The 19431-nt window shown below is 35.3% G+C and overlaps 2 protein-coding genes across 3 annotated transcripts; both read right to left on the bottom strand.

Annotated features, from left to right (window-relative positions):
- Positions 1-1397: 1397 nt before the first annotated feature.
- On the bottom strand, positions 1398-6897 carry LOC147868856 (putative serine/threonine-protein kinase At1g54610). Of its 2 annotated transcripts, none has more exons than XM_087324091.1 (9): positions 6619-6897; positions 5428-5736; positions 4809-5093; positions 4419-4715; positions 3739-3960; positions 3529-3626; positions 3314-3443; positions 2595-3095; positions 1398-1974 (listed from the first exon to the last, which is right to left on the bottom strand). In XM_087324091.1, exons 1-9 carry the CDS (start codon positions 6652-6654, stop codon positions 1774-1776), a joined length of 2079 nt encoding a protein of 692 aa, XP_087180217.1. In that variant the 5' UTR covers positions 6655-6897; the 3' UTR covers positions 1398-1773. The 2 variants fall into 2 exon arrangements, with proteins under 2 accessions (XP_087180217.1, XP_087180216.1); XM_087324090.1 differs by having other exon boundaries at positions 4419-4736; positions 6619-6895.
- A 2467-nt stretch (positions 6898-9364) lies between these two features.
- LOC147868855 (UDP-glucuronate 4-epimerase 1-like) lies at positions 9365-14173 on the bottom strand. The gene is made up of 12 exons (XM_087324085.1): positions 13924-14173; positions 13380-13479; positions 12420-12592; positions 12146-12239; positions 11688-11774; positions 11498-11563; positions 11354-11413; positions 11197-11261; positions 11031-11109; positions 10529-10770; positions 10299-10373; positions 9365-9591 (listed from the first exon to the last, which is right to left on the bottom strand). The coding sequence occupies exons 1-12, from the start codon at positions 14136-14138 to the stop codon at positions 9474-9476; spliced, it is 1374 nt and encodes a 457-aa protein (XP_087180211.1). The 5' UTR covers positions 14139-14173; the 3' UTR covers positions 9365-9473.
- Between the last annotated feature and the right edge of the window lie 5258 nt (positions 14174-19431).

The raw sequence follows: 19431 nt of genomic DNA, 5'->3' as shown, positions 1-19431 counted from the left end.
GGGACTCAAACCTCCCCAATGTCGCATACATCGCGGGTTGATACGAGTCATACCTTGGGTCCTATGAGGATCGCATGTGCTTAGCTAACAAAAGTCATAGCCACACTGCCCTTGAAAAGAAGGTAGCTAGCCTTCTTATATAGGCAAACACCCTAGGCCCCCGTGTAACACACTTGACTATATTTGAAGTGGTCAAGTGATTATAACACAATAGTTATTCCACACCATAGAATTGAATGTTACAATTCATACCCTCGTTCCTTTCACAATTAACTCGTACGTACTCATCATAAGATTAGGAAAAACTACGGAAAACCTATCTCATGACCAATTATGGTTATGCATGTAACACATGTGATGATGATGAAATCAATAAAAGATCGAAAGAGAGTCATGAATAAGAGAGGACGTTAGAAAAGGATCACGATTCCACATGTAATTGTCATGTCTCTCTTTTTTAGCTTTCCCTAATGGTACGGTGTTAGACTACTAGTTCTATGTCTTGGAGACCCAAATTTCTCACCCTTATTACTCCATACATATTCTCTTAAATTATCAGATGCCATTGTGGAATGTAGGGGTTGAATCTATGACCTTCTCACTTTCAACGAACAACCTTACCAACTAAGCTACATCGATCTAGGCTTTGTTTATCTCTGTATCTCTATCCATGATCCTCATTATAAATAGGTGGAATGAAACACATAAAATGTATTCTCTATAAACACTTGATGCAAACATATTAAAAGAGCGTGTGGCTTCATAATAAAACTAAAATTTAAAATTCTTCATAACAATTCATTGATTAATTCACTTATCTATGGTTGTCATACTTGAGTACTGTTACAAGTATGCACAGTAATTAGAGACCCATCCATAACTTAAGGTGGCTTCTCTCCATGTCTCTAATGAAAAACCATAAAAACAAACTCTTCACCAAATAAACCTTTGGAAGAAACTTTTTTAGAGATTATCCTTGCCGAACAAGGCTATTGTTCCAAACATCAATATCCTTTGGAACTCCATGATTGTTATGATAATAAACATAGAAGGTAGAGGAAACCGGAAGTAATTAGACCCATCTACTCCAACCTATGCTTTTAAATTCTTTACTTTCATATATATTTCATCCCTTAATTTTTTTTAAGGGTATCAGCTCATATTTTTTACATTATAGTTCATAGTATTCTCAAGATGAGCAACATTTTTTACATTACCCCTTCCTGTTTATTGCTTGAAGCTTCTTATATATAGTTGAATGGCGAAAACCCATGAAAGTGACCCTGATGCTATTATCATCTTTTCCCATCTTCGGACATAAACTACATCCATGCTCATCTGAAGCGTAAGAAGTAATGCAAGAAAAGTGTTCAGCAAGGATTGATTTCACATCTCTATATTCAAAATTGTTGCTTGATTTTTTATTCACAATGAATGATTTCAAGCTGAATTTTTGCATTCGCAATAAATAAAAAACTAAGAAACCGAATAACTATTGATAACTTCATAGTGGCATGGATATTACTGATTGGAGCAGCATTCCATTTCATGGCTTACATGGTTTCTATGTCAGTTCATGCTATAAGCTCATCATATTCAAGGATTTGATATTTACATGAACATATGAACTATATTTGTATTTTGACCCTAACTTGTGCACTACACTGGTGTATTCTGGTAGTTTGGGATAGTCTGATAAATAACCAACAGAAGTGAACAGCATTCTGGCGTTTTCCCATCATAAGGAAATAACGTAACATTCTTGTTCTCTTCTCACATATGATGTAGTAGAAGATGATGCTCTGAATCCATCGCGGTCCTATACCTTTGTTTTTCTTGTCTTGCACGCCGCATGGCATTTTGAATTTGATGCTCTCTTTGCTGCATCACGTGCTCTATATCACTGGAAGAAGGTACCAAAAACCCTGAAAACTGCATCACCCTTGACGACGACGATGATGAACCCCTCAAATTCTGCACAAAATCCCCACAAAGACACACAGCCATCTTTTCAGGGATTATTACATATAAAACCACAGAAAAACAAATAACCATATTCTCAATGATTATAAACAGAAATATTAAGGCAGAAACTAAGTTTTAAAAATAACCCACATCTTTTGTTCAAGAATTATAAGAAAGAACCAAGTTTGAAGATCCCCATCTTCATGGAGTATAACAAAAAATACCCCCGCATTTTTGTAAGGATGAAAAGAAAGTAAAGAAACTAACGTCTTCAAGGATAATAGGATGAAAATCATACAAAGACACCACATTTTCAAAGATAATAAGGTAAACGGCATATCTTCAAAGAGTGTATGGTAAAAATGCCAGGCTTACACCCCCACATCTTCAAGGAGTATGAGTCAAATTCCAGTTAAAAAATCCACATCTTCATGAATTAGAAGGCACCAAGTAAAACAACCAGAATCTTCAAGGGTTATTAGGAAAAACCAGGTAAGAAACTAAAAATTTGGAGTACAGAAAAAAAACCTGGGATTGTACGGAGAAAATTAGGTAAAAGAACCCACATCTTCAGGTATTTTAAGACCCTATGTTCGCTATAGTAAAGAACATGATTAATAAAATAATACCTCTCGTTTGGCCTTCTGATGCTGCATCATGAGGTCAACATCATCAAATCCCTGCCTTCGATGTGTGGGCTTTGAAACATCTATGCTATCTGTTGTTATTTGAGACTTGATGGTTACTTTGTTGACCTTGAACTTGAGCTCATGTCGTTCACTTTGAGACTCATCACTAATTTTAGCATAGTCCCTTGCCAGAAATAACTTATTATTCTTATAATTAGAGGGGGCATCACTCTCTTGTTGTTTCTGGCCCATTTGTGATGATCTGTGATGACTGGTTATCATTGATTTTTTGAGTAGGCTCACATTTTCCTCTGTTTTAGCATTCAATATTCCTGTTATATGATGGGCTTTGTCTGGAGACAATGCATATACTCCGTTTCTCTCTCCACCTTGCTGCCATGAGGTATTATTCGCAACCATCTTTCGAGAAATATCCTTTACTTGTGAAGGAAATCTCTCACTCCTACTCTTAGGTGGAACGCTTGAATACAATAAAGATCTCTGCATGAAAATGACATCCTTCAATTTTTAGCTTCCTGATAATAAAGCTCATCGTCAACACCCATTTCGTCTGTAACAAATTTTGTAGATAGCTTCATACAGCAAAACTTTAATACTATATTTCCACATCTTATTCTTTGATGGATGTCATAATTTATACATACAAGACCTATACTAGATATCTTCATTAAGCACATTCTAATATTAAATATCCATACTTCATTTTTTAATGTCAATTCATCATTTTCCTGGTGAACATCATCATAGAACCCCTTATACTCCACAAAATTGTATCCTCTCCTGAAATCAGCATCTGAATCAGGTATTTTTGTACCTATGGATGATTGTCTGTCCAGAAAGGAACTATTTATTAAGCATCCCTGTAATTCAAGATGAGTACATCTAGAATAAGAGAATATCGCGATGATTTTACCCTTTTCCTTTAGCTGGTTGTGCTTTCAAAATGCTATTATTTGGTATATATTTTGGTAGACTTGATCGGTCGCATGCAAACGGCAAGGACTTGAAGAACTGTGAATTTTGACATTTGCATGATGAGTCAGAGGTCAATCATTATGTGTAAACAATTCAAATCAACGTCAATCTTGATTCATATGTTTCAAGGTATGAGAACTAGACTTACATCACTTTGGAGAGCAGATGATGCTGACCCCCGAGCATCTGGATCGACAGCCAGCAAGACATCAAGCAATTGCAATGCTGGTTGTGGCAAGCTTTTGAAAGCTTCGGCCAAGGACCTTTTATAGGGTCTTCGGGGTTTGAAGGTGTAAGAGAGCTTGTACTTCATCCAATATTCCTCAGATGGAAATCCACAAAGCTTGAAGATCTTATGGAGTTGTTCTACCTGTGTAAAAATTAGAAAGGATGCGTAATAAATGTCAGTTAAGCATGTCTAAACCATATTAAAAGCACGAATGTAAAGCAGAAACGTCAAAAACATAAAAGCAAATGATAAAAAAAATTAAACCCTAAACCAATAAATAAGTGTTAATAATCAGGCTAGAGATAGGATTGAACAGTCAGTCTATAACCCTGCTAATTTTATTCTTACAAACATGAAAATTGAAGCAGCAAAACCAAAAATACAAAACCAAGTAATACTATCTTATGTTGTAGAATGGATGCACAATGCCATCATATCATATAGTGAGCTATTATATGCACACACATCACCTTCACTAGAAGTTAATAATGGGAGAGACAGGATGCAGGTAGAGAATGAATCTCTAATCCATATATTTTTATTAGTTCCATAGAGATTAATTGCTTACCGAATTAGATAATTACGTTCACAATCCCTACCTCAGTTTTTCCGGCCAAAATAGGTTTACGGGTAAAGAGTTCCCCAAAAACACAACCAACACTCCACAAATCTATTCCGATTCCATATTCAGTGGCTCCTAAAAGGAGCTCTGGAGGACGGTACCAAAGTGTCACTACGCGAGTTGTAAAATGTTGCTTCTTATTTGGCTGGAAAAATGTGGCCAAGCCAAAATCAGCTATCTTTAAGTTTCCATTACTGTCTAAAAGAAGGTTAGATCCTTTGATATCACGATGAAGAACACCATGAGTATGGCAATACTCGAGTCCTTTTAGTATCTGTAACAAATAACACTTCACCTGAAAATAAAAAACTACATTTCAACCTTCATGAAATTACGATAATATGCAAGTGTAACTTTTCATACTAACCTGTGGTACTGTGAATCCCATTTGTGAAGAAGTCAAAATTCTACCCAAGTCATAATCCATGTACTCAAAGACTAGATACAAGCTACCTGACTCTCGAGATATAGCAATATTTTGTAGCTTTATTACATTAGGATGGTTAAGCCTCCGCAATATTATAATTTCTCGAGCCATAAATCGCACACTTTCTGGCTCAAGTGTATCAAAACGAACTTTTTTCATTGCAACTACCTTTCCATTCAGTAGATCACGACCTTTGAACACATTACTATATGTGCCTTCTCCAATCTGCAATACATAACAGACAATGGGTTTTTTGGTTGTCAGAGTATAAACCAACGATCCATATGTGAAATGCTATAATCGTATATCAATATATCATTCGCAATAATCCCTACATAAGATCAATTATGTGGTAGAACACTACAGGAAATGATGGTTTCTGCTCATCATGTATAACAATGAACTTCATGTATATCAGCAACTCAAGCATAGATAAAGGAATGTTTATAAAATCAGGAAATTTTTGTCAATTTTCCGTCTTCTCAAGGCTGAAGATGCCAATGCACAAATTGATTATAGGTATCTAAAATCTCATCGAATGCATCACTTTATCATTGACCTTGGTCATCTTTTCAAAAGAGTCGAATTTTCTTGGAACCAAACCATTGAGAGCTTCACCAGCAACATTTGTAAGCCATGTTGGCCATCCGGCAGCTGTTTGGGCTCCTCTGGCTTGATTAGGGATACTGCTAACAAAAGCAGGCCTCCCATTTTCAAGCTCATGATTTTGTCTTCCATCCGTTTCAATAAGAGCGCGCACATCCAGTTTTTGAACTCCTTTATATTGTGAACCAGGTTGTGTGGAAGCTCCTCCTTTCTGTGATCCTTCTCTGGAGGCACCTCTCTGTGACCCTTCTTTAGGTGGCTCCTGCATATACATAGACAAAATTCAGCATCATTAAAAGAAGAATGTGAATAGACCATATCAGCATACAATTAAAAGAAGCAGAATTTATACAGATATTATTGAATACTAAGTCATATGGCAATTTAATATGAAGGTTATGCAAAAACAAGAATAATAATAGAATGAGAAATAATTTGTATAGGTTGTACAATAATAATGAGTAACCCAGATGGTTCATACAACGATGTTAACTCATAGCTTGAATTGGTCACAGCAATATTCAATGCTGATTCATGGGGCTTTCAAGATTGTGCATTAACAAAAAAGTTTAAATATTTTAGTGTCTCTCGGACATCAATGGAAAGAAAGAATAATTAGAGTTTGAATTTTCTGAGACAATGGAATAGCAAACGATAAGATGAAGAAGCAGAAAACATTCAATAGAAACATGTGAATGCGCTATGCATTGATATTGAGTGCTAACTCATATGAGCCTTACAGTGTTGACTCATATAATAAAACAAGCCAATTTTCAAGTCTCTCAAAAATCAATCAAACATACACTGAAATTAGTGGTCATTCGTATACACTGTACAGCTGCATCTGGGCGTTTTAGAAATGTGTTATACATCAAACAAGTCAGATTTGCACATTAATGGAGAGAAAATGAGGCATATGATAATATTCAGCATTAATTCATATGGGCATTCAATATTGAGGAAGAGGCCATAAGAAGCAAAATTTAACACTAAAGGCTAATTCAGATAGGTCATACAGCAATAATGTGTAATGATTCATGTGCGCATTCAAAAAATTGAGATATGTACAAAGCAATGAAAACTTCTGCATTCTCTGAGATATAAATGAAAAGAATTATGTAGAAGATAGCATTGGATCCAAAACCTTCTTGGTGAATCTGAAACCGAAGAATTTCAGCATTCCTTTCCTGCTCAGAAGAACTTGTAAAACATATATATCTATCCATCTAGCATTGTTACTAGTATTACAGAAACTATTACAGCAATGGTCTTTTCTAGCCACATTTTTGGTGACGGGTCTCCAACTGTAAGGAAGAAAAGAGTACTGTATTTTCTAATGATAACAGAACAACAAATGCGAAAGCTGATGTCTTTTCCTGGCCATTTCGTTAAATTCGGGTGTTTTACAGATATATGAGAGTGGAACGATGCCCGATGCGTAAGTGTAGAGAGAATATAGAGCTAAAATGAAGCTACCATAGCTGCAAATCAACAGAGAGAAGAAGAAGAAGAAAGAGAGAAAGAGAGAAAGAAAAGTCCCACCTGAAGGAATTATTGGTGGATGATGGGGAAGATGATGATGGGGAGAGGAAGAGCACATCCTTCACATTCCCATGTATTCATGGCGCAACAACAGGATCTCTCTCTCTCTCTTTCTCTCTCTCTCTCTCTCTCTCTCTCTCTCATCTTCCAAATTGCTGGCACAGGAAATCAGGACACAAAACAATACATATAACTCTTTTGTCGAGTCTTCTTATTTATTACATACATAATATGTACCATGTTAAAATTTACCCCAAAATGCCCCTACCAGGGAAGGAGGGGGGGGGGGGGGCTTTCTTTAATTCCCCTGCATTGCCCTTCTCTCTCCGACATATGTATATGATATATCAGAGTGTGATCGTACTCCTTATATTGTGATCCGCGGAGCTCGTATGCCGCCTTAAATCATTCGCAGAACAAATCGCCCATCTTACGTAATACCCCCCACTATCCGTACGCTTACATCCAAAAGTGACCGAGGCGATATATGGTGTCATGCCAGCGAAAACCAATCTAGTTCCTCGGACATTTTCATGTGGATGACTCGATGATCCACTTCATCTTTAGGATATTTATTCTCTCGCTGATCCATCCATGGTTAAATCTAAACCCTTCCTCTACAAGAGTTGACCTCCAAGGGGCATTCTCGAGGGATGTAATGAAAAACTTTTGAGCATTCAAGAAATAAAGATGAACCGGAGGTATTTCGGGAGTTTTTTCCCTTTCCATAATTTACCTCTTCCTTCTTTTTATAATGTGGTTCTAATACCTAGTTTCAAATTGATTGTTGGGACATGCATATATGGTCGTGTGAGAAGTTCTTATTGGGCATAAGAAATGAGGAAAATGCACACCATATGATATAATATTCCATTTGTGCCAGCATGGCCTCTTATAGGGCAAATGACATCATTTGTAGTTTGATTGTGGAAACAATCCATTATACATAGATCTCCTCGTTATATAACAGTCTTCAGTTTGGTTCACAAATTGAGAATAGCAGTCGCATGTAAATTTTGACAAGAAATTAAGAAGATTAATTGTCAATGCTAAAAAATAACATCACATTATTAGGATGGTGAATGGCTAGGAACTTGAATGAATAGAACAAAGGTTTACGCATGCTTGTGAAGTTGGAAGTTTTTTTATTCCTTGGAATAGTAGCTTGTTTGATCTCATGCTAGGAACTTGAATCAAGATTTAGAACAAAGGTTTACGCATGCTTGTGAAGTTGGAAGTTTTTTTTATTCCTTGGAATAATAGCTTGTTTGATCTCATGGATATTTTTATAATGTCATCAATCATTTGTGGTACCTTCTATAAGGTGAAACAACCATTCGAGGATTCATTCAAGGTTTTTGAGATTCCAATAATGATAGCTGCATGGCAATGTCATGTCATCAAAAAGCCAATTAATATTGTTAATAGACAGATTAAAGTGTGCAATATCAAAAGTTGAAGACATTCAAGCAAGGATTAAAATCCCAAGATCAATATAGTGATTTACGAGATTATGTTCTATTGTTACACAAGGTTAGACATATTGTTCATAGAATTGATTTAGTATGAAGAGAAACCAATTGGTCTATCTCCAACAACACAAATGATGTAATAAAATTACCTTGAAGTAATCACATAATGTTATTCTAGGGTTTTATTTTCCATATGATTCATTTGATAGAAGAAGCTCATTACTTATGTAGTTTTACTTCATGGATATTTTTCTCATGTGATTTAAGGGAGTTCGATAATTGAAAGTTACTTTTAAGGCCTCTTTGACAAGTTCCCAATTTATTCTTTACATTTATATTCTCCAAATGCATCCACATGCTTCTCAACTTAGTGTTGATGAAATATTCTATATGTTGTGTCCCAAACTAACTTATGATAAACACAAGAGAAAGAAATTCATTTCATTGAATAATGTTCTAGATGTACCAACATATTCAATTACGCCTTGCCTTATTGAAATTGCTTTGTCAAAATGGTTTGCATGTAAATTGCCCACATGATTCATAAACTTTGAATAGCCATCAATAATGATCGACATTTCTAGCTCCATCTCTATCAATTGTTCCATCATTATATTTTCATGAAGAGATATTTTATAAAGTCAACTTCATCATCAGAAAAATGTTGCTATTATTCATGCCATTGCCACATGCAAAATGAATCCATTAATGTTTTGAACCACGAAAATAATTTTGGGATAATTAATTGTCATGTAACTCTACATGCTCATTCACTGAAAATTAATGAGCTAAGGAGAAAATATTTCCTTAAGGTATTATATATAGCTACATTCATAAATATATACATATACATACATACATATATATGTATATATATATATACATATAATCTATCTATCTATCTATACACACATATCTTGACAAGTTCAAATAAATGGTTACCATACCCAAACAAACATTATTTATGTATTTGAACACTAGAGACTTAATCAGGTTGGTAGCCCTTCAACATGTTTTCATGTTCACCTCCCTGCTTGTAAAAGGATAAGTACCATTTCACAAACAACTGGAGACCGGTATCCAAGTCGGTCCCCGGATTGTACCTAAGAAAATGTATTGGTATGTGTAAGCATATTATACAAAATTTGTGCAAACCCTAACATGCATTGGTGCCATCGTTTATTGAGCAAATGAGCGTCAAGTACTTGTTCACATTAATGGTGCCAAAATGGTCATTTATGATTTGCCAAAGGATAAATCATATATGATTTGATTTATAAACATTGTGTTTCTTTTGCACACTTGTTGTCGAGCATAGTTGGCATCGATTTTTTGGAAGTTTAGAAATGCAGTGAGGTTTTCTTTGATCGGTGGTGTTTCTGAAAGACCTTTTCGATTGGTCTTTGCACAAGTGGGTTCACAAGTATTACTACCTCAGTCTCAGCTTGCAATTCACTATTTGAGGTTTCGGGAATTATGGCATAACTGATCTATGAGGAATAAGTTTGTGTTTAGTGGACAATCTGGAAGCTATAAGCACATTCGAAGGTTGACAGAATGGTTGCTATGGCAGTTTTATTTGTTGGATAATTCAGATATGATGGATGAAGAGGACTTGCGACTGTGTAACTTATTGGGTCACCATATCCGCCATTTGTACTGGCCCCCTTGGCTACATAGTTTGCTAACGTGTTATGATCTTAGCAGTCATAATTTTCAGTGCTTAATTGTGTGGTATTTTATTTCCACATTAATACATTATTCTTCATGAAAATAAATCATATCTGTGCAACGTAAGATTTTAACATACCCAAGTGCAACCTGAGCTTTGGTTATATTTGCATGTGTGAACAGAACATCACCAGTTGCTGGCATAGGTATAATTCTGAAGACCAAAATAGAAACCAATGAATGGTATATTACAGGTATTATGCATATAAATATATTGTATATTATTATATAGAATATATGCACGCATGTACATCCATCCATCCATGCATGTGCAATACATATATAAACAATCTGAACTGAAGTACTAACTTGCGTTTTGCTTTCTTCTTCAGATGCATTTCGAGAATACTGACAAAATCCCCTACTTTCACCGGTTGAGTGTTACCAAGATTGAATATCCGGAATTGTGCTTTTTTTCTCTTATTTCTTGTACTGCCTGTGCTAGGAAGTGCAGTATCAAGTGAAGCAACACAACCTTGTACAATATCATCGATGAATGTGAAGTCTCGGGCCAATTCTTCACCATGTGGCCCCAGAAAGATCTTGATGGGCTGCAAAATGAGCACCCAGGAGATATTAATTAAGAGGTTTATACACATATTGGCATTTCTATGTGTTAGACGTTATATAAAATTATATATATATATCACCAGGTCTGCTCTAGATAGCAGGACTATATCTTTTGTGCAAGTAAAACAGACAAACAGTTCTTATGTAGAATGGCACCTAATAGAGTGCATGCAACACACAAAAGATAGTCATTATTGTGAGGGTCCAAATATAGATAGATAGATTTATATAGAAAATCTACCTGACCCTCCATGATGTTCCTGGTAAAAGAGAAATAGGCCATGTCAGGTCTACCCCAGGGACCATAAACAGTGAAAAACCTGCAAAATATCATTTGGAGTCTCAACAGTAGTTTATACATAATATATGTATGTATATTACCAATATTAGATGGATAGATCATAGACCTGAGGGCCGTGATTGAGAGCCCATAGATATTATTATAAGTATGGGCTAGAACTTCATCGGCTTTCTATTGGATGTTAAGAATGTATACATCCAAATGTCAGTGTCTTTACAAGGATTTGTAAGAGACCAAAATATAAAATCAGTATGTAATTATACCTTAGTGGCCGCATATAGGCTAGCTGGATGATCAGTCCTATCATCTTCGGAAAAAGGGACCTAGAAATATCTATTTAGAGCTTACAACATCATGGCTCCAATATCCATGATTACACCTTCCGTAACATATTTAAAATCAAATACCTTGGAATTAATTCCATACACGCTGCTCGAAGACGCATAAACTATAGCTGGTTGTGGATTGCTAGCCTAAAACAAGAGATAAACCATAAATTGTATGAAAACATTCCACATATAAGTGTCACATGATGCATCCTAGCTCTACATATAGAAATAAGGGTCATGTAATGTGATAGAGAGCTTAAACGATTACCTTACATTGCTCAAGCAGAGAGACAAAACCACCAACATTACTATGCACATATGCTAACGGGTTCTTCACTGCATATCTGACCCCAGCCTGGAGAGCAAGAAACCTAGTTAAGAAATTTATTCATAGAACCACCATATACGAAATTAATAGAAAGATGTGACAAGAGTTTAATTTATAACATGAATTGAAGGAGTCTTTTAAATGTGCTTAGAGCATACAAATGGCCCACATGGCCCACACTGTAAACATTCATCTCCATATATTCCATTTACAAGAAAGTAACATTAACTTTTATTACACCTTTTCTTTGGCATACATATGGAAAGATAGCTTTATCTTCCATGGCACCTTAAGACCAACATTAACTATCTCTAAGTTGTCCATGACGCAAACTTCTCACATATGAATACCAGTCCTTTTTATAAATATATTGTAATAATTTATAATATTCACCATACCTGCGCAGCTAAATGAAGAACATGTGTGAAATGCACCAAGCTGAATAGCTTCGAGAGGAGGTCTGAATTATTTAGATCCCCTTCTACTATGAAACTGGTAACATGAAAAAAAAAAGAGGCTATGTCAAGGTCAAAACATAAAACCAATCTACGGCAAATTACCAAATTGGCAATCTGGTTTACCATAATTCTCAAAATGCTGCAACAATTAAGTTAAGCTAGACATCCATTTGGATCATTTATCCTGAGTATCAGTTGTCTCAGATATACTTACATCCCAGCCTCCTGAAGAATTGATGCTCGAGCTCGTTTCAATGCAACCGGATAGTAATCATTGAAATTGTCTAAGCCTACTACACCATCTCCTCGACTCTTTAAAGACAATGCCACATGTGAACCCACAAAACCAGCTGCTCCTGTGACAAGCACTGTCATTCTTCCACCTTCCTGTATGATAAAAAAAACCATGTTTTCTTGTGAATGACCATGCAAAAAAAATGGAGAAAGATGGTAATCAATCATTGGAGTTGTCTAAGCCTACTACCCCATCTCACTGACTCTTCCAAAACAATAATTATATTAACACGAAACCTAAACATAGTGATAGAATGGCCATAATCAATGATGTCTGAAGACTTATCTCACACTAAAGGATTTAAAAGATAGCTCTGTTAACACAATGGCTAATGGCATAATCTCTTAGTTGCAAATTTGTATTCGACAAGAAAGGCTGAACATAGAATAGCCATAAAATGTTACCCCAAGAATTAAGGGTTCAAACAAAACAATACTTATATTAACACCATAGCTATGGTATAATCCCTCCTTTCTTGATTTTGTGTTCAGCAAGGAAGTCTAAACAACATAGAATGGACATACTGAAAGTCTATATGAACCTCTAACTTCAAACAAGCGCATGAAAAACATCAGCTATTAACACCTGGTATAATCCCTCATTCGTCATTCTAGTCCATAGGAAAGGTCAAAAAACATATAAAAAATATTTGGATGATTGGCTAACCTTCACATATAAGCCTCAAGTTAATGTTTATTGCTATGCTACATATATCTATATGTGCCTGTAACCCCTAGCTCCTTGTTTTCTATAAATAAACAACATATATCAATGTTTTGGACAAAACTCTTACCTTCACACTTGTACAATACTATGTTTGTTTGTGTGTGTGTGTGTAAATGTAGGTGTATGCATGGGTATGGGTATTGATACGTATACCTTTGAAGCAGAGTGTATTATCGCCTTCTTCCAGGCCACAGAATATCCCAAGTTTAGATTGGGATTGCCAGGAAGAACGAAAAAGAAACGCCCCCAGGTCCTGGTACAATTAAACCACAGTCAAAAAGCTTAATATAAGTATTGTTTGAACCCCAATTTGCTTTCTTTTCTTCTGGAGAAAAGCACAGCAAAAAGCAGATTTCTTTGTTCAAGGAGACGCAGAGAAAAGTGCAATAGTAGAAAGCAAATTGATTTCTTCGTGAGAAGGGCATCCGCTTGCTTTCTTCTGAAAATGAAGAATATTTTGTTTCGAACAAAGCATCGTAAAAAGCAGATTGGTTTCTTTTCCTTACGGAAAAACACGTCAAAATAGCAGATTGCTTCCCTTCTGTTCTGAGAAAAGCATCTAAAAAATGAGGTTTGATTTCCTTGGATGTGATAAAAGCGCATTTGCGCTGAGAAAGATATCTAGAGAAGCAGATTGCGCTTATTGCTTAAGAGGCAGAGAAATGTACAAAAGCGTAGAATTCATCCATTCACTTACATTACAGCCAGAAGTGAGAAGAGACAGATGATTTTGAGGCAGCTAAACTGACGCAAATTAATGAGATGGAGGAAATCAGTGTAAAAGAAGCGGCAATGGAATCTGCTCTTCCTCTGATGATGCAATATATCGTCTTCGTCTTCGTCTTCAATATCCACAATGTCTTCCTCTTCTTCTGATTGAATGAGAGCAGAGAAGCTTCTGGACATTGCCATGACCACAGTACAGTGTAGGGGCAGCAGACGAAGGAAGGAAGATATGAGAGAGAGAGAGAGAGAGAGAGGCGATTTGGTTTATTTGGTTAGTGAAAGGCTGATTTTCGGAAATTACACTCCATACCCCTCCCTTTTGCTTTGTCATTAATTCCACCAAATTCCCAAACTACCCCTCTCTCATTCCCCCCTGTTTTTAGTATTTGTGTTCTTATTTAGCGTCTACAGACTACACACACACAATATTCCCAAACTACCCCTCTTTTTAGTATGTGTTCTTATTTGGACACACACATATACTCGTCCGTCCGTGAACAACACACCACACATAGTGAAAGGCTCCCGAACCTCCTCCTTCCTAGCAACAAGGAAACACGGGAGGCTTTTTGTAGAGGTGCACATGCACCTTGCCTACCCAAAGGTTGGCTTTCATTGGCGACATGTTCGACCCTCGCATGTTCCTACAACACCCCCCCCCCCCCCCCCCCCCGCACATGTTTCACTCTCTTAGTTACAGATCTTCGCGTGCCTGCTCGATCGAGATCTACTTGTGTGCTAGATATAGGCCTTTTTGCACACACCTACTCCGTTGTCACTCTGGTGACGTGGGGTGTATTTGACCTCCGACAATGATAAATAAAGTCTTATCTTGGTCTATTTATGTTTTCTCTCACACTTTTAACTTTTTCTTTTCCCTTTTGCTCGTGTCTAGAGTTTGTAGAAAGTTTCCTCAAAGATATGATCATTGTGAATCATTTTACGTATTAGAGGCATCCAATATGGGCTAATCATGTAACAATATATTAACCAAATGATATCCAGCCTTACAAAATCTTGTTGCCTAGAGAAAACTCATCATTTGTAAATATATGTTGAATAACAATGTGACCTTACTTGGTGTAATGTTGCACATGGTTCACATTTAGAAAGAAGTTTAAATTACAATCTACATTGCAATTTGCAAATCCCTCCATGTTTTACTTTTGAAATCCCTCCAATAAAGCATTGACTCTGGCTTATTTCTTAAGACAATCATGTCTAAAATGTCCTTTGCACATGATTAGCGCCAAAGGGGGTTGAGGAAGGTATACATTAGTGCATTATATATATATATATATATATTATATGTATATTAATATATTATGTTTATTAATATATATAGATTACGGCATTGTCATTAAGGCAAGTTTTTGGAAAATTAAGATGTTTACTTTTTAGTCCACCAATAATTGTACGTATTTGCAATACAGATATTGTTTAACACACCATAAACAAATAGCAAGGTTTGATCCTATTAAAATACAACATACTCTTTTAACTTCTTGGATCAAGAGTTTTTGAATACATACACGAAACTTGATTTTGGTTAATGTGACATTTATTTTCCGTTATTTTGACCAACACAAAATTTGAATATTTGTTGTTAGTGTCACTTTCAATGTCTGTCAAAGAACTCTATTTAATTTGTATCCCGTTTTCTTTAAATTTCCTTTGAATAATTACATACAAGAGCTCATCTAAAAAAGAGTTTGTCAACGCTCATTAATATTAATTAGTGTATGAAAAATATAAAAATATGACTACTTTGGGAAGTTATATAAAGCAAATTTGGCTCAATTAAGTGTTTATGAAATTGAAAGAAGTTGCGTTTTGCAAGCCATTGATGGAGATGTTAACCAATCGAGACATTTTACGCGACAAATATATTGCATTTCTTTTATTGTCTATAAAAAATCACTTCAACTTGAAAGTCCATGCAAATAATAGCAAATTTATAGCTCTTCTTTAATTCCATGTAGGAACGATGAATCTTCGCTTCCATTAAGTTCTAGAGTATGAAATTCCTTAGTGAATACAATGTGTTTGTAAGGACACTAGTTCAATTTTACGAATTCAGGTCTTTCATATGCAATATGATACATATGGTATATATTAATATAGCGATCACATTGCCATATGTTTATGCAACAGGTTGGCATTTATTTTGATTATAACTTTTAATATCTTTCCCCATGCTCATTGTTGGCATGTGATTGCCTACATTTGGACATCCCTCACACCCATAGTGGTTATGAAATCATGCATGATAATTGCGAGGGCATGCTTTATCATGATTCATGACTATCTGATCAAACTTTCAATATCCCTCACAAATTGAGTGCTTTGTATTCATCTACCATAACTTAGTCATAAGTTAATGATGACCATACCATATGCTAATGTGGCATTAAGTAATTATTGATGATTAAAATATACACACATTAGCTTTGAGAAATAGATCGGTTATAAATTTCAATAATGAGCTTTAATTAAGTGAGTTGATGTCTAGATTCATTAACTCAAATCCAATATGTCTCTTACAACATATTTTACATGTTTGTATTACCCAAACTTATAGTTTCTCCTCAAAATAAGTATCTACAAATTCTTTTTCCATAACTCTAGGGTTGAAAACACTCGCACATCATGTTTTTTGTAATGGAAGCTGCTATACATATTTATACATGGTAATGGGAATATCAAAGTATGTTTAGTAATCTCACCACTTTTCAATTATGCTTATAAAATGACATAAATAAAACATATTGTTATTTTTTTTAAACAAGAACGAAGCAAGAATTCCAAATTTGCATGTGAGCGAGGGTTTTCTCCTCTTACTATAGAGGGGCAAGTGTGAAGCTAGAGCAAGGATTAAAGATGGAAGTTAAGTGGGCATGCACAAGGAGTCAAATATTGTAGTCATCCAAGTTTATACACCAATACTTGCCATTTAAGTTGATGGCGAGTTATAACCAAAGTATAGTGTCATTGTGTTTTAGATTTTTTATAAGGTTTTCCAACTTCCATACATGCCTTAAATTTAACACTGAAACCATTTATATAATTGTTTTCGTATGTAAACCAACTTTTGGATCGTGAATGTTTGCTTCATATACACATGACCAAATCATTTTGAATGGTATCAAGACTTTTTAGAAGACTATGCCCCCCTAGCAATATTGGGAGTTGACTTTTGCGTATCCAATGGTGTTAAGAGTCTATTACTAATCAATAGACCAAAATAAAGTAAAAAGAAGGAAAATAGATTGGATAGAGGAACCCGTTCCACCCGACCACCCCCGAGCTATGATCTAGACATAGCCAACCTACCACCGACATCCCATACCTCCGGATATTAGGATGACTAATACCTTGGAAGAGATAACATGATCGTCGAGACGAAATCTAGCCCGCATACCGGTGTCTAAGACAACAACCTTCAGACGTAATGTGCTTATGAGGGTAGCTAAGCCTCATATTTATACCTCTTTCTAGGTCCCTTGAATAGATGTGCCTTTCTAAAAGGCTCTCCATTCATTGGTTATCCAAATCATGATAGTACATGCACCTATCATTCCTTCTATCCAATCACATTAGTCCCCTCTTTAACATTAGTGCACATATCCTTCACTTATGTAAATATTAGTTACCTACCCTCACCTGCGTTATGTGTACATAACAAATGGATCCGTGCATCCACACACATGTGCATACTACATTCTTTGGATTCCTCCACATCTTTAATTGAATCCTAAGTGGTGGTTGCAACATGCCCTTCACAATTGTTGTTGACAAGAAATGGCCACCAACTTATATTTGTAATCATTTTCCCCAAAAATGTATGAACATTGCTTACATTTGTCTCCAAACAAAAGAAAGAAAGAAACTTAAACAACTTTTAAGAGGCAAAAGGAAAATGTGGTTTTTAACCATCCATGCATTGCTTGTAACTCGCCCTCTCCCAAGTCAAAACATATATAAGGATTATAGTCCAATAGATCTAATCAGACTTAAAGTTGTTCTTGTCTAGTCACTTTAGCTAAACACTAGGGATAAGTATGGATTCACACTACTTTACGAGAATAATAAGGAATCGTTTCTTTTCGGAAAAAAACAAGACAACCAAGTCTTATTCTTCATGTCATGGTGTTGAAATGTGCATACATATTCTATGATCAAGCAAACTTGAGTTCCAACTTTACCTCTTTGCTTCCCAAATGTGAGAAATTTTAACTAGACAATGTTATTCAAGCAACCCTAACTAAAGTCCAAGTAGCTTAATCCAACAAGTTCATCTGAACCTCAAGGATATGTATGAACACTCACATCCTTAAGAGTACATGTAATGTGAAAATTTCCACACAACCAGGAAAGCTTTTCTATTAGACCAAAACAAGCCAACTATACTTAGTGCGCATCTTCCCTTATACATTCATGCCTTGAGAATCAAATGTGAATCCCAAAACACACCATCTAAACAATGGTTATGCCAAAACTTGAAATAATTAAATCTCAAGGAATTTGGAAAATGTAGTTATCATTCAAGACAAACTAGAAAGAGAAACTAGATAAGATTTATAAAGCAAATAAACTAATGTCAAGATTCCATGCCTAGGTTCCTTCTACTCTCCTTTAATATTCTCCAAAGTTTCAAGATTTAATTCTTTCATCTATTTGAGAAGCTTTTTTGAAAACTTTACATCTTTCTTCAAATTGTTGACATTTATGAAAAGATACTATGTCATCAAATTGTGGCTCACACTTGTTTATAGTGTATGGTCTTTGAAGAACAAGAAATATTTGCCTATGAAATATAAATATATATTTATCATTTACAGTAATCTACAAAGCATACCATGTTATTAGATTGTGGCTCATGCTTGAGAATTCATTGGATTGTCTTTAAAGACCAAGATACATTTGCTTCAACAATGCTTAACAAGTTCTTTTTAATTCTAGTAACCAAATAAAATTTAAAGCTCTCATATTCATGCCTTTATCATGAAGCAATGAGAATCAAATATGAATCCCAAAACACATAATCTAAACAATGGTTATACCAAAACTTGACAAATTGAATCTCAAGGAATATGGAAAATATAGTTATCATTCAAGACAAACTTCAGTTGATTATCGAACATTATTATAAAGTTGGTTAATGCTTTGATAGATACACCCAAGTTCTCACTTAGAATGAAACCCCAAAAATTCAAATACTTTTGATTTTCATCCTTACGACTATTTGGTGCATTTTTTGAAGGTGATTTTTATCGTTTCTTTACTCATACTATTCAATGTTCACCTTCCCTAAAAATAGTTTCCAACCACCACCTAGGTTTAAAACAATTAGAGAAATAGTTAAGGAAACCTAAAAAATAAATAATCACAACATATGCAAAAAAATTTGTTACGATTAGCTAGGATTCTATTCCTTCAATGAATGCATTCCGTAATTTGATTAAATATATGGCTGTTG

The sequence above is a fragment of the Azolla caroliniana genome, unplaced genomic scaffold, assembly GCF_043228905.1.
Source record: "Azolla caroliniana isolate FFs.n. ecotype wild unplaced genomic scaffold, voAzoCaro1.0.p SCAF_1, whole genome shotgun sequence".
NCBI lineage: Eukaryota > Viridiplantae > Streptophyta > Polypodiopsida > Salviniales > Salviniaceae > Azolla > Azolla caroliniana.
Note: the sequence above shows the minus strand (reverse complement) of the source record. Positions and strands in the feature narration are given on the sequence as shown.